Below are 15,995 nucleotides of genomic sequence, written 5' to 3' on the forward strand. Positions count from 1 at the left end.
ATAATTACGACACATAGGCTAATGCATGAAACACTCAGATGATAAAGGTTCTTATAAACAGATAAAGTACAACATCTAGACCTTCCTGGCACGCTTGATCATGACGTTGCGGCTATCCGTGTACTCGTCGGTTACGGGAAGCAGACACGCCCTCATGTCCAAGATCTGCATGTACATGTCGTACCATGTGTATGCGTCCTTGGCCGCGTAGGTTATGTAGGCTAGATTCAGAGGTACCTCCCACGTGTTCAGGTCGTCTTCTTTCGTGTTGGCGTATCAGAGGTTGATGATGGTCTCAGCGAGGTCAACCACGGAGTCCTTCTCATGCCCGTTGCTGATGATCTTGTATTGCTTCTGGATGTCGACAAGCTTGTTGCACCAGATGGCCGAATCGTCGCGTTCTTCCTTCTCTCCATTATAGCGAAGGTGCAGTCGGCGCTGCCGATGAAACGGGCGAATACTCCAGAACCTAGTGCAGCCATAGGACTGAGGCAAGGCAGAGCTTCACCGAGTCTGTATCGTTGGTGTACATCACATTCAACTTGGTGCAGCCATAGGACTAAACGGCGAACTCAAAGGGGAACTCCTTGCTGAAGTCCATATCCAGCAGGCTCACCCCTTGGATCACCATTGGAGTCTCTTCGAGTGAATGAGTGTGTAGGTGGCGGCAGCAGTTCATTTTTCAGCTCTTGGGGAACTGGATTCAACAGTAAGCTGAGTGTGTACAGGCGACAACAGTTACAACCCCTCCCTCGTCCGCTGCACGCCCAGCAGAAGATGCACCCTCAGCCACACGTCAGTTCACGAGCGGGTCTGTATTGGTACTATAATAACAGGAGTTAGTGGTCGCTTTACTTAAATTTAATTAGCTTTAATAGAAATTTGTACTTAAAACAAGCAATGCATTCACTCGTTCTATCAGTGCCACAGGATCAACATGCACAACAATTAGAATTATTATTCTCAGGACGCACACGATCAGCACATTTGTCGCGCTTTCACAAAGATAATACTACCAAGTTTGAACTGTTTGTTATGGTTGTTGTCCTCTGCATCATCATGTCATGTTTCCCAGCTTGCAAGATTCAAAACCAACAAATAAGATCCAAATAATAAGTACAACAAAGATGGCTACACATCTCATTGATTCCCAGCTTGCAAGATTCAGAACCAACAAATAAGATCCAAATAATAAGTACAACAAAGATGCCTACACATCTCATTAATTCCCATCTTGCAAGATTCAGAACCAACAAATAAGATTCAAATAATAAGTACAACAAAGATGCCTACACATCTCACTGATTCCTAGCTTGCAAGATTCAGAACCAACCCATTAGAGCCTTTTGATAAAGTGAATATCGGGATTAAATCCATCTTGGCTAGCCATGTCATACAATCGAAGAACTTGGCAAATGCTCTTGACCGTCACAACATCTGTAGTTGAGTATTCCTGTTTGCACAACATGTTTGTGCAGCACAAACAAGGAAACAGGAGAGCATGATTTCGCTTTAATAGCGGCCTCCTTGAACTCAACCTCCAGCTCTACTTGGATGAGGTCTGCCTGGAGTTCCATGATTCAATTCATGCACCTTTTTCTGCAGTTCACCTGAAATGAAGCAAAGATTGCATCATTCAGCTAGCAAGAAGTACTTGCTCTTGTGAGCTGGCAGGTTCTTCTTTAGTAGTTGCACTAAAATTGAGGAAAATTAAGGTTGGCTATCCAGCTCATGTAAGGTGCAACTATAATTTTCTTATCCTTTTGTGCAGTTCCACTAAAGTAAAGTGCCATTGTGGTGACAGTGACGGCTCCATCTTGCAATGGCTAATAAAATGTTGCACGAGATTACCAACAGAACTTGGCGTAGATTTTGGGAACTCCAATCACCATTTTGTACAGTTCCACCAAAATTGAGAGATGTTGCCCACATGACATTTTAGTTGAACCGCACAAGACACTCATTCCAAAAAAAGTGTTTTGTGCAGTTCACCAAATGGTCACAATAGCAACAAGGTGAAATGGATATCCCTATCTGCACAAAAAGATAGAAAGTCACTAGTAGAAAAAGGGTCAAACGTGAAGCACATTAGTGTCGGTTTGAATTAGAGCCGGCACTAATGTGTACATTAGTGCTGGTTCGTGGCGGCGATCAATAGTACCGGTTCGTGGCGAACCTTTAGTACCGGTTCATGCCACGAACCGGTACTAAAGAGGCTGCATCAGCCTGCGGTCAGGCTATGGCCCCACCATCACCATTTAGTGCCGGTTCTTACCACGAACCGGTACTAATGAGGTTATGGCAAGCTGTTTTTAGTCCCACCTCGCCAAGAGAGAGGCAGTATGAGCGGTTTATAAGCCGTGAGTTCACAGACAATGACGAAGAGTTGCAATGCTCACCTACATGTTGATTAGCTTCAAGCCTTGCGGAATAGCATAGATTGCACTGAGCTATGTGCAGTGCAGTCTACACTATTCCGAATGGCTTGAAGCAAATTAACCAGCATTGCACCTCTTTTTTATTTTTAATAACTTATTTAAACTCCGGACTTCTTTTGTGTTCAGTATGCAGCATTTAAAGCGGCGTCATCAATTTCCAACATGTTCTGACATCATTTGTTGTTTTTCGGTCATTTACCTAATTGTTTAGAGAGCTAAATGACCGTGAAATTGAAAATCACTACAAAATGAATCCTGAAAATGTTGAAACTTGGCATGGTATCATCATATCACCCGCATAGCATGCGCGAAAGAGTAGAGAGGGTCACGGCAAAAACTGGACGCACTTCGTGTACAAACTGGACAAACTCTTTCCGAGTATCAGGGTTTCGGAGTCCGGAGTGGGTACTAATGTGCATCCCACCAATCAGGAAGAATCACATGGATCGTGTGTTTCTTTCTAGCTCTTGCGAGTCGTTGGATCAAGGGTGTGTTTCTTCCTAGCTCATGTGAGTCGTTGGATCGAAACTACCACAATCACTTTGTGAGCCAGACGACCCTATATATAGCTAGCCCACCTCTCGCCTTCCCTGCATAAGTCTTTCAGTTCATCAACTACATACATCTACCAGTTCATCGACTGCATACATCTACCAGTTCATCGACTGAATACAAATCATTCGGATTCGCCATCATACGTCCAACCGTGCATTTGATATGCATATATATGCATCACGAGCCACGGTTGGGCTGTATGATGGCGATACCGATTGGTTTGTTCTAGATCCGACATAAAAGGTTTGATACAACTTTTTTGTGACATAAGAGCTATCTCTCCTCCTACCTATTTTAGTTACACAACTACCTATTTGTGCCAAATTTTCACTTTTGCTGTTGCTCTTGCATCATAAGCATCCATGTTAACTGGACTTACAAGTAATGCAATTTAACCAAACTATCTTGTGATCTTCACACTATATAAGATGCAATAATAAAAATAAGAAAATAATACAAGTATCTATGTAAACATACAAGTAAGAATATTTTTCTTTTCAGAAAGAAGATAAGAACAAGAGGCTCACCACGGTGGTGCCGGTGATGAGCTCGGCGCGGGTGATCGACGATGGTGAAGACGGGGACGGAGCGTGACGGACCGCTAAATCTAGACAAATATTGAGGAAAATGGAGCTTGGAGGTCGAGCTTGGAGAGGAGAAAGCTTAAGTAGTGTGGCTCAGGCATTCCATCGAACACCTTGTGTGCATAGGAGGTGAGCTAGAGCACCACCAAGCCCTCTCCCCCTCGGCCAGAAAAAAACAGAGCAGTGTGCTCTGCTCTTACGCGAGGGGGTATATATAGGCACCTCATTGGTCCCGGTTGGTGGCATGAACCGGGGCCAGGAGCGAGGCCCATTGGTCCCGGTTCGTCCCACCAACCGGGACCAAAAGGTCCAGATGAACCGGGACCAATGGCCCACGTGGCCCGGCCGGCCCCCTGGGCTCACGAACCGGGTCCAATGCCCCCATTGGTCCCGGTTCTGGACTGAACCGGGACTAATGGGCTGACCCAGCCTGGACCAAAGCCCTGTTTTGTACTAGTGTCTATTCATCTTCAATCATGGCAATACAACAAACACCATAAATAACAAAAATTACATTTAGGTCCGTAGACCACCTAGCGACGCTAAAGCACCGAAGCGAGCCGAAGGCGCGCCGCCGTGATCGCTCCTCCTCGTCGAAGCCGGGCAAAACTTGTTTTAGTAGACAATCGGGAAGTCGTCGTGCTAAGGCCCCATGGGACCAGCGCAGTAGAACAGCAACCGCCGCCGATGAAGAGTAGCGTAGATCGGAAGGATTCAACCTGAAGAAACACAAACGTAGACGAACTACGACCAGATCCGAGCAAATCCACCAAGGATAGATCTGTCGGAGACACACCTCTACATGCCCACCGACGATGCTAGACACATCACCGGAACGAGCACTAGGTGGGGAAGACCTTATTAGGTAGCCGATGCCGTCTCGTCTTCCCGAGAAGGACACAAACCTAACAAAACTTGAATAAACATCTAAAAACGGAGCCCTCCCGCCGGCAAGGGCCGGGATCCACCGCGCCGCCATGGCCCTAAGGCCACCGGAAACGAGATGGACTAGCGGCGGCGCCGACGGGAGGCAAAGGAACCCTAATCTTTTCTTGAAGGGGAGGATAACGACAGATGTGCATTATTTCTTTTAGAGCCTCTTTGCCTCAAAGGATTGCTAAAATGATCCTTTTTCCCTAATGGGTTGATTGATACATCGGATAACAACATTTGATTTTTTTTCATTCATTGTTTGTGCGTCCGGAAGAGTTTGGCGAGGGTTTTCTTTAGATCCTTTGGTCGTGTATTTTTGTGCTCCTTGGGGTTTTGTCCCTCGTTTTCATTCTCCTTGATAAATCACATGCAGTTCTCGTGCATGGTTCAAAATATATTCATAAAAAAATTCTTAGGAGAACGCAACCTTTTTACCCCCCCCCCCTTATTTCTTCCTCTTCCAACTCAGCAATTATCGTAGGTGACATCGCTAAGATAGCATCATCTACAATTAAAAAGAAAAAGGTAGAAGTTACCGTGACATGCTCGGATTTTCAGTGTCTTGTGTGCATCTTTAATGCAGAAGCCGAGAGTAATAAACCATTTTTTATTTTACTAGTACAATGCCCGTGCGTTGAAAAGAGATATAAACATTCTAGTACGTTAGCTTGCGATTTACATGCCCATATTTATATGATTATGCAAATTAATGTTTATCAAATCTTGCCTGTGATTTACCTTATATTTTGACGAGAATTGCGGCAAGTAAATTAAAATGGAATTAGTTCAGAATGTAAGTTAATTTAGGTGATTGATTGTTATACAGGAAAGGTTGGACGAAGCGGTGGTGAGAAGAAAAGTGAAACATAAAACTTTTTTTTAATTAAGTAGTAGAAAAGATAGAGATAGAGATGAAAACTAGGAGAGCAGAGATTCGGTGCCAGGCTCACCTGCCCCCGCGATAAAGGAAAAAATCAAAACAAATACTAGAATAATTAAAAAAGTCTAGTTATCTTTTGCATGGTAGATAATTAGTGCGTGAGGTGCGCTTCAAATTTTAAATTATTTGGACATCTGAGTAGCTCTCGGAAAAAAAAGGCAAAATTAGGGTATGTAAAAAAGTTTACTATTCTGATCCAATTTGCCAGTTTTTGCTGAGAACTACTCATGTATCCAAATAATCTGAAATTGGAGCGCATATCATTCTCCATGATAAAAAAGATAGATTTTTTTGAATTTTTGTGTGTGAATGTTTTCTTGACCGGATGTAGATGAGTCTGTGCTCAGAAATGGATATTCGGAAAACTAGCAAAAAACACACCCGTCAAGCACATACAAAAGTAACTCGCAAGCCGGGCCTTTTGCAATATCGGGTCGAGCCTTGTGGGCCTGTCATGAGGCTTACATCTCCTCCACATGCATGTTGTTACTCGATTATCAAAAAAAAAAGCATGTTGTTATTCACGGAAATCCAGTTTACCACCAATTGCAGGAAATATGACTATCAACGTCCATGTCCTCCCACGGTATGCTGATCAAGCCTAATTTGATCATGTTATTATTTATTTTTCGGTGTATTTGTATTTATATTTATTCTCCTTTCCCCTTTTCATTATTATCATTTTTATATTATTTGCAGGTTTTTATTTTTATAGTATAAATTCTAACTTTTCATTTTCTACCTCTTATTCTTTTTTCTTCAATTTATGAATATGTATTTTTAAATACATAAAAGTTATTTTGATACACATAAACACATTTTTATACATAAGCCTTAATTTTATGACAGTTTTTTAGGATACATGAACATTTTAATTATCGCCTTTTCGAGAAATATACATACATTTATATGTAATACATGAACATTTTTTTCTAATTAAATTTTATTTCTTCTTTTTAGTGCCATGAACAATAGAGGATACACAACCGCCTCCTCTCCAAAGAAAGATTAGGTTTCCTTTGCCTCCCGTCGGTGCCATCGCCGGTCCGCCTAGTGTCCGATGGACTTAGGTCCATGGGGGCACGGTGGATCCTACCCCTTACCGATGGAAGGGCTCTTCATTGATGTTTTGTTGGGGTTTGTGTCCTACTCAGAAAGGCAAGGCGGCGACGGCTCCCTGGAGATGAAATAAGATTCTCCCTGCCTAGCCCCCATCCTGATGGTGCGTCTAGCCGTCGGTGTGTGTGGAGTTATGTCTTCGACAGATCTATCTGTGGTGGATTTGCTCGGATCTGGTTGTCGTTTGTGTATGTTTGTGTGTGTTCAGGTTGAATCTTTCTAATTTACGCCACTCTTCATCGGCGGCGGTTGTTGTTCTAGTGCGCTGGTCCTATGGGCCTTAACACGACGACTTTCCAACTACCTACTAAGTTTGCGATGACAGTGGCTCGTCTCAGGCTCATTTCAGTGCTTGTAGTCATCTCTAGGTGGCCTACAGTTTTGAATGTAAATTTTATTATTTTTAGTGTTCTTTATACTGTCATGGTTAAAGATGAATAGATCAGAAGTTTTTTCTAGAAAAACAGCTTTTCCGAAGTATATAGAACATTTATTTTCACACATGCGAACATTTGTTTTCTAATTTTGTGAACAACAGCTTTTAAATATAGGAGCATTTATTATGACGTACGTGAACATTTATTTTTGCAGCTATAACATTTTCCTATTTAAAAACTGATTTATAAATTTAGTAGAAAATATAATTTTTAATATATTTATATTTATTTTTAAAGATATTACTTGTTGGTGGGCCGCGCCAAGTGTGGTCCATGAAGAACTGTTTTACGAAGCCGTTCCCTAAAAAAAAGGAGCACACTGCTATTCGCGCCAGCTACGAGCGCCGCAGGAGTTCTTCAGCATGCGTGTCACGGCGCGGCGCGCCGGCGTCCTCGGGACGGTGGACTCCCGGCCTACCAACTCGCTGGCGGACGCGGCGCGCGCGCTCTGTGGCTCCTCCCACGACGAGGGCATCGCTTCCGGGAACAGGCTGATGGGCGCGCACCTGAGGGCCGGCAGGCCGGGCGCCGCTCGAGAGGTGTTCGACGGAATGCCGCGGCGCGATGTGGTGTCCTGGAACTCCCTCATGGCCGCGCACGCGCGGGAGGGCGCGCACCAGGAGGCTGCATACGCCTTCCTGGAGTTGAGGCGATGCAGGCTCAGGCCGGACCACACCTCCTTCTCCACCGTGCTGTCGGCCGTCGCGTGGCTGGAGGCTCTGGAGCTGGGGCGATGCGTCCACGGCCTCGCGCTCAAGGCCTGCTCCACGGGCAATGTGTTCGTGGGCGCCTCACTCGTCACCATGTATGCCAGCTGTGGGGTTTTCGCCTGCCTGCAGCGGGTCTTTGACGGTGTCGACGCTCCAAATGTGGCCTTGTGGAATGCTCTTCTATCAGGCCTCGTGATGAACCATCGGGTAGCAGACGCCCGCATGGTTTTCGATCAGATGCCCGGTCGTAATGTCGTGTCCTGGACGGCCATGGTAAAAGGCTATGTTACGGTGCACGAGGTGGACCTGGCATTAGAGCTGTTTGACTTGATGCCCATGAAGAATTCTGTGTCGTGGTGTGTCATCATAGGAGGGCTTGTCCACCATCAGCAATTCAGAGAGGCAATTGAACTGTTCAAAGGTTTGATGAGGAATGGGGATGAAGTCACAAATGCGGTTCTAGTTAAGGTTGTGAATGCTTATGCTGGCCTGAAAAGTATTGGAGGAGGCAGATGCATTCATGGGTTTTCTGTGAAGTGTGGATTTGTTCTTGACCTGATTATCGAGACATCATTAGTTGCGATGTACTGTAACTCCTTGGACATCGATGAAGCACAATTGGAGTTTGATAAGTTGGACAGTAAGCATGTCGGTTCATGGAATGCCATCATATGTGGCTATATTTATGCAGACAAGATTGATGAGGCTAGAGAACTTTTTGATTCCATGACTGAAAGAGATAAGGTCTCGTGGAACTCGATGATTAATGGCTATATCAGATATGGAAGAATTACTGATGCTACTGAGTTATACTCAAGGATGCCTGAGAAGAACGTGGAAGCAGCTACTGCTTTGATGTCATGGTTTGTAGACAACGGAATGCTAGATAAAGCACGGGATATGTTTTATAGTATGCCCCAAACAGATGTAATGTCTTGTACATCTTTACTCTTTGGATACATGAAAGAAGGATATCTGGATGATGCACTGGACCTTTTTCATAGGATGCACATGAGGACTGTTGTCACTTACAATGTAATGATAGCTGGTTTTCTTCATCAAGGAAAGGTTACTGAAGCTTACAGGCTCTTCAATGAATCACCTTCTCATGATTCAGTGACTTGGAGCTGTTTAATTACCGGGCTCGCTCAAAATGGTTTAACTGATGATGCACTTAGGATGTACAAGAAAATGCTATTAACATATGTGCGCCCAAGCGAGTCAGTTGTTTCTAGCCTCTTAAGCTGTTTTGCACACCATTCTATGATTGTTCATGGTCAGCAGTTTCATGCCACAACTATCAAGCTTGGACTCGAGTTATGTTTACTAATTCAGAATTCACTCATTAGCCTATATTGCAAATGTGGCAAAATGGTTGCAGCCCAGAATATTTTTGATCAGATGGGTAAGAGAGATGTGGTTACATGGAATACAATAATTCATGGATATGCATTCAGTAGCCTTGGTGAAAATGCTATTGAAATGTTCGAGAATATGAAGAGGGCACAAGTTGATCCTGATGATATCACATTTCTTGGTGTACTGTCTGCATGTAGTCACATGAGTCTTTTGGAGGAAGCAAAACATTTCTTCAATGCGATGACACGTGATCATGGAATTGTGCCTAATATAACGCACTATGCTTGCATGGTTGATCTATTTTGTAGGAGAGGCATGGTTGAGGAGGCTGAAGGGTTAGTGAAGTCAATGCCATTTGAACCTGATTCAGCAATATGGACCTCTCTCTTGAGCAGTTGCAGACTGAGTGGCAATGATAAGTTAGCAGAGCATGCGGCAAGCCAATTGATCGCCATAAATCCTGGTACTAAAATGCCTTATCTGCACCTCATCAGTGTACATGGATCAACAAATAGATGGGGTATGATTGATAGTCTGCGAACTCAAATTAGGAGAACTGCCACTCAGAAAGAAGTTGGTTATAGCTGGATTTAGTGTCCCAGCATGATTCACTGCTGTTGTATTTTACCAACGGTAGGTCAGTCTGGTACCAAAACACTATGCTGTATACAGTGAGGCACAGCTGGTATATACGACAATATCCACGGTGCAGCCCGTGATCATTTATATGGACATTTCCCACCAAACAGGTAAAATTCTATAAAAACTACTTGTATATCACATGTAATTACCTTCACTTTGGCATCCAAGGCATTGTTCTGATGATACAACTTTTTGTTTACACATCTTATGTAGAACGTCTAAAAGTTCAGGGCAGACTCTTGGTGGATGGGTTAACCTGGAAGCGTGAAACACATCTGTCAGGTACGATTCAATCGGATCGCATGCTTGTACATATAATGTTTGTCATCATTTAGAGGTAGACTAACTGTGCAACAATTTTTTTTTCAGTTGATCGGTATAGAATAGCTTCCTTTTTAATTTTGTTTAAAAAAGCACCTTGAAATACTATCTCATCTTGATTGTTAACAAGAATTCATGTCTTGTCCTCCAGAGTTTCAGTGATTGGTTTGTTGTTCCTCTTCCAGGAATACGGCGCCAAATTTTGCCAAAACAGAAACCTTTCAATCAGCCTAATAAGAGTTTGGTCAGCAGAGGATGGAACGCGCGGCGCAGGCCAAAGACATGATCAGTTCCATCCCTGTATTTCGGAGGAGCGGTGACTGTGGGATGTAACCGAGTCTGCAAAAATACCCAGCCAATCCGTGTGGCATCCACTGAATGGCCTCTGCCCTCCACACCGGCAAACACTGCTCAGCAGTAAGGATCATGATGACTGTCCGGCTGAGCACAGGGAATGCGACGGTCACCGTCGCACGCTACATGGCAGGGCGCAGCTTTAAGGCTCAGGCGAAGCAGAGCTTCACCAGGGAAGTCCATGCCGTGGCGCTCACCGGAGAAGATCTTCGCCTGATGGATGACCCTGGACCTTTTTTTCTTTTCTTTGCGGGAAGCTGGCTCTCGACCTTCTGGTTCTCTTTTCTTAGTTGTTCTTTGTACTAGGCTGGGCAGGCCAAAGCCCAGTTTATATTTGCTCGGCCTAAAAAAATGAAATCCTCGGTGACGGCCTCTCCTTGTTTAATTCACTCGTTTATTTTAGTAGGTGGTGGGACTCATTTTTTCGGTTTTACTATTTATATATCTGATGGCAGAACATTTGTTTTTCACCTGTCGCTGGCCGCGGGGTGGCAGGGGGCGACGGTCGGGGCATGAAGGAAGGAGATAGGGACCTTGTTTCACAGCTTTGAGTGTACGAGGGCCTTTAAAAAAATAAGCATTGTATTACACACGCGACATCCTTTTTCGGATGGAGGGAGTGTATGATGCATGGTGACTAGGAGAGCATGAGAAAGGAACCATAGGAGCGACGCGCGTGCTGGCTACAAGTCTGTCGCAAGCTTTGGAAACTCGCGCAGCAACGCATGCGTATCCCTCTAGTATAGAAGGGCGCTCACTCAACTTCCAACAATTCCCGGATCATTGACGTGGCATTTCCTATTTGATGCCTTCAGGCCCGTTAACGTGCAATTCATTAACTGGCGCTGAAGGCATCTTACCTGGGCCGGCCCATCTATGGGTGCCACGAGAGAGATCCCTTTCCGGTTTTGGCAAGCTTCCAGAAGCTTCCCAGCCGATTTTTTTGTTTTTTATTTTGTTTTTCCTGGACTGGTCTTCTTCTTATTTGTTTATTCTGTATTATTTCCCTTTTTCCCTTTTCCCTTCCCCCTTTTTCTTTTTCTTTTTAATAATGCAGATTATTTTCAGATTCGATGAAACATCTTTCAAAAATTCAATAAATCTTTTTTAGAACTGATGAACTTTTTGTTAAAGTTCATAATCTTTTTTCAAAATTTATAAACTTTTTTTCAAATCGATGAGCTATTTTTAAAAGTTTGCAAACTTTTTACAAAATCGTTGAACTGTTTTTCAAAATTGATGAACTTTTTATCATAATTGATGAAAATTTATTTTTACAATTTTTGATTTTTTTTTAAAATCGATAAACTTTTTTAAAAATCATTGAAATTTTTCTTCAAAATTGATTAACTTTTTTCGAAATCACAAACTATTTTTCCATATTGGTGAAAGATTTTTCAAAATAATTAACTATTTTTGAGTTCATGAACGTTTTTGAGTGTTTTCAAATGTGAATTCCTGATTTTGTTTTTGAATTTTTACGTTTTTTGGGATTTTCTGATTTTTTTTTTTGAGCAAGCGACCAGTCTTTAGGTAGTAGAGACCATTTGGTGTTATTTTGGAGCAAGCGAGGATGCTAGTGAGCTGGCTCATGCGAACGGCCTTGAACGCGCCAATTTAGGAGCTCCCTGCCAAAAATGCAGTGCACATTGCTGGAATGGAACTCGCGACCATTTGCTCACCAGCAAACATAGCTAGCCAAACAAGCTTGTAAGGGTATGCGTCTAATACGTCTTGAGAAGAGTTTAAGAATTAATAGCAGCGCCAGTTTGGAATATTACTTATTTTCTTTAAAAACATTTCTTGAAAATTCCAAGTATTTATAACTCCGAATAATTTTGACAAATGCGATTTTGATTTTGAAAAAGGTGGACAATGTTTGAATTTGTGAATAACTTCGAAACATGTGAAACATTTTTTTGAATTGAGAACAATTTTTTTAAAAAAGAGAACACATTTAGAATTTGTGAGCAAAATTTGCAAGCGGGGACATTTTTGTAAAATTCTGAAAAATTTATGAAACTCTTGAAAAAAAATTCATTTGTGAAACTTTTGAACATACTTAGAAACTATTTTGAATTTGTGACAAACATTTGAAGTGAGAACATTTTTTCAAAACTACGAGCAACTTATGCAATTTCCAAAAATTCTTTTAAAAAACAAAAAACAAAAAACAATTTCCAGATTTCAAAAAAGCAAAGATTTTATGAAATTGCCTGAACATTTTCTGAAGTTGTGGACAATTTATAAAACATATTGTTTTTGAATTTGTGAACAAATTTTGAAAAGCAGGAACATTTCCTGAAATTAGCGAAAATTTTCAAATTTGTGAAATTTTTTTGCAAATGCAAAACTTTATGGTAATTTTGAAATTATTAAGTTTTTTGAATTTTTGTACATTTTTTGTAAGAGGCGAACATAAATTTGTACTTTCTGACTTTTCTAAATTTCTGAATTTTACATAACTGGAACATTTTATGAAAAAGGAATACATTTTTGAAAGGTGAACATGTTTTAAATTGTCAAACATCTTTTGAAAAACAAAAAAGGAGAATGAAAGAAAATAAAACAGGAATGAGAAGGAAAAAAGGAATCCGAAAAACATAAAAAGGAAAAAAAAGAAATTGGAAAAAAGGGAAAGAAAAAATGAAGGGAAAATAAAACGGGAATAAACCATGTGGAAACCCGTGGAACATTTCCAAAACCGGACACAGAAAGGTTTGGGTGGAGTCCGAAATGGGCCGGCCCTAATCGCTCGATATCGAGCTCTGCCTGTGCGTTGCGGCCACAATTTGCCGCGACATGCGGCAAATAGGAAAATCCCCTCCCATTGACGTATCGATCCGAGTAACCGACGTATCGCCACGCGGTTCTGGGAGCGACTTCGATCGTTGCCGGCCCGGAGGCCAATTCGCAAAAGAAAAAGGAAGTATCCGAGTAACCGACCTAGCATCATCAGTCTACATATACAAGAGAGAGAGAGAGAGGATATAGAGGCATGTATCGTCCTCTAGCATACATACACAATACCAATCTCATCAACTATGGAACCGTCCCTCAAAAAGAGAAAAAACAACATGGAACCATCCAACATGTCAATGTCTTCCTCGATCCTCCCGGCGGACCTCCTGCTCGAGATCGCGGCGCGCTCCGACCCCGTCACCTTCGTGCGCTGCGCCGCCACATGCAAGGCCCTTCGGCGCCAGATCGCCGACCCGGCTTTCCTCTCCCCGCTCCGCCTCCGAGGCGCCGACCGGTTCGTGCCCGCGCTGTTCCGCGGCATGTTCATCCAGAACCTGCGCGCGGCGGCGGCCGAGCACCCGCGGTTCCTCGTCCCCGGCCTGTTCATCCAGAACCTGCGCGCGGCGGCGGCCGAGCACCCGCGGTTCGTCGTCCCCGGCCGCTCCAAGGAGCCGCCCCCCGAGCCGTTCCGCTCCTTTCTGTCCAAGTACACCACCCTCTTCGACTTCTACCACCCCGTCCTGGCAGCGCGGCACGGCCTCGTCGCCCTCCGCTCCGACGCCACCCCCGAGACTGAACCGGCGGGCGCCTGTGTGTTCGACCCTATGACGGGCTACATCCACTGCTTTGGGCCACCTGGGATCAATGCCCAGTCGTTCGTCCTGCTCACCGGCGACGGCCGCCGCTACCGCCTGCTCGCCGCGGAGTTGTCTTCAGGTCACCTAAAGACCCAGGCCTTCTCGCCGGCCGAGCACGCCAGGCTGTGGCAAGCCATCGCCGAGACCGCGGTCGCTCCGTGCCCTCAGGATGCCGCGCTCCTGCACCCTCCAGTCGTTCTCCAAGGTGACACCCACTGGCTGTGCAGGTCGGTCGAGTGCCACTTCGTCCTCAAGTTGTCACACGCGCCGCTCCAGGCGTCCGTCACTAAGATCGACGGTCACTGCGGCGAGGCACTGCGTGGGCGCGGACCCGAGGAAGTCCTCCTGGTGTCCGACGGCGGCCACGCGAGGCAGCCGGGACTGCTCGTCGCCACCGGGCTGGAGATATCACTCTGGACGCTGTCTGGCTCCCGCGAGGGCGGAGGCTGGTCCAAGCAGGTCCTGGTCCAGCCGGAGAGCATCCGGCGGCCAGCTGGGCAGTGGAGCGAGCGGCTGCAGCTGCGGTGGTTTGGCGAGACAAGCGGAGCGGCTACGTCTTCGTGCGGATGCCGGGAGCGGAGGGGCCCTCACCGTCGTGGTACTTCATGCTCGAGCTGGCGGCCAGGAGGGTCCGCGGGGTTTGCAAGATCCCGCCCGGGGACGTGCTCGTCTTCTTCCCCTACGAGATGGATGTCTCCTATTGGCGGCCAAACTTCACTCGTCGACTACACTAGTAAAAATTTTTAGAACGACTGCATCCAAGATCCAACATACTAACAGAACCAGCGTAGTCATAAGTCACAAACAGACTGAGGTAACAAAGCGAGAGGCATCAGACCTCGAAGAGCACGCAGCCTCATAGCGGAATCCAAAATAAAAGAGCTTCCCTAAGCTTCGATGGTCGACCTAGCCATGGTGTAAACCTGACGAAGTTTGCCGGTCGCCATCTCCGTCTGCTCACTGTCTCTTGCCTTCCCCAGCGGCCGCCACTGCTGCATATAGAGATTAGTTTGGAATGGGCAGTTAGCCGGGTGCAAAGGGAAAACAGCTTCAATAGTAAACTTGTTACGAATCTTCCACAAATACAAAAAAAAGCGCCCCTACGCACATCCACATAACACGATTTCCACCCCCCAGGAAGGGGAGAAAGGGCGAATCAACCTGTGCTTGAGTTGGTTAGGTGGACAGTGGTATGCCGAACCCACCAGGGTTTAAATCCTGATACTCGCATTATTCCTGGATTTATTTCAGGATTTCCGGCGATGCGCTTTCAGTGGGAGGAGACGTTTCCGTCGACGACGAGGCGTCTACAGTGACTTCGTAAATTTCAAGATGATATGCCGGCTCAGTCTCTCGGAGGTGCTCATAGGGGTAGGGTGTGCGTGTGTGCGTTCATAGAGGTGAGTGTATGCGTGTATATGAGCGCTTGTGTCTGTACTGATGCTCAAAAAAAAAGAAAAGGGAGAAAGGAGTTGGACCAAGTCCCAAGAGGACCGAGGATTCTTGTCTAGTCTAGAAGCTTCACGGACGACACTCCATGCAAATATGACTATAGCACAACAGAAAAACGCGTGGTTCGCGTCTTCCATCACTGCACAGATAGTACAATGACCGATTGAGGGTCCATTTCGCTTGGCAATTTTATCGGAAGTAGGCAAACGATTGTGAAACAATTGCCAAAGAAAGATTTTTACTTTAAGCGGGACCGCAACTTTTCATAGGTGTCTCATTGGCAATAACAATGGGAAAGAGGAGGCCTTCTCGTACAAGGACTTGACCGAAAACTGCCCCAAGGCCGACAAATGCCAGGAGACCGAGTCCCTCCCAACTGGACCTTTCCCCAGGGGATAAAGTACATGTAAAGGCGATTTTAGGCTGACTTGAAACGCAAGCTTCGGTGACCGAAATGATTGGCTTCACAGCCAACCAAAATAGGCTACGGTACTCCTGCCATAAAGGTGAATCCCCACATCAGCTATCAAGCTAGAAACGAACATACCTACC

The 15,995-nt window shown here is 44.8% G+C and overlaps 1 protein-coding gene across 2 annotated transcripts; it reads left to right on the top strand.

The window, feature by feature from the left end:
• The first annotated feature begins 7,318 nt into the window (after positions 1-7,318).
• On the top strand, positions 7,319-10,777 carry LOC125524841 (pentatricopeptide repeat-containing protein At4g02750-like). 2 transcript variants are annotated; one of them, XM_048689866.1, is made up of 3 exons: positions 7,319-9,824; positions 9,931-9,999; positions 10,190-10,777. In XM_048689866.1, exon 1 carries the CDS (start codon positions 7,369-7,371, stop codon positions 9,667-9,669), a length of 2,301 nt encoding a protein of 766 aa, XP_048545823.1. In that variant the 5' UTR covers positions 7,319-7,368; the 3' UTR covers positions 9,670-9,824; positions 9,931-9,999; positions 10,190-10,777. The 2 variants fall into 2 exon arrangements, with proteins under 2 accessions (XP_048545823.1, XP_048545822.1); XM_048689865.1 differs by having other exon boundaries at positions 10,224-10,777.
• The last annotated feature ends 5,218 nt before the right edge of the window (positions 10,778-15,995 follow it).

The sequence above is a fragment of the Triticum urartu genome, chromosome 7 (assembly GCF_003073215.2).
Source record: "Triticum urartu cultivar G1812 chromosome 7, Tu2.1, whole genome shotgun sequence".
In the NCBI taxonomy this organism is placed as follows: domain Eukaryota; kingdom Viridiplantae; phylum Streptophyta; class Magnoliopsida; order Poales; family Poaceae; genus Triticum; species Triticum urartu.

What these genes read in the sequence shown, in the direction of transcription:
- LOC125524841 (XM_048689866.1), top strand. Translation starts at nt 7,369, where the DNA reads ATGCGTGTCACGGCGCGGCGCGCCGGCGTCCTCGGGACGGTGGACTCC.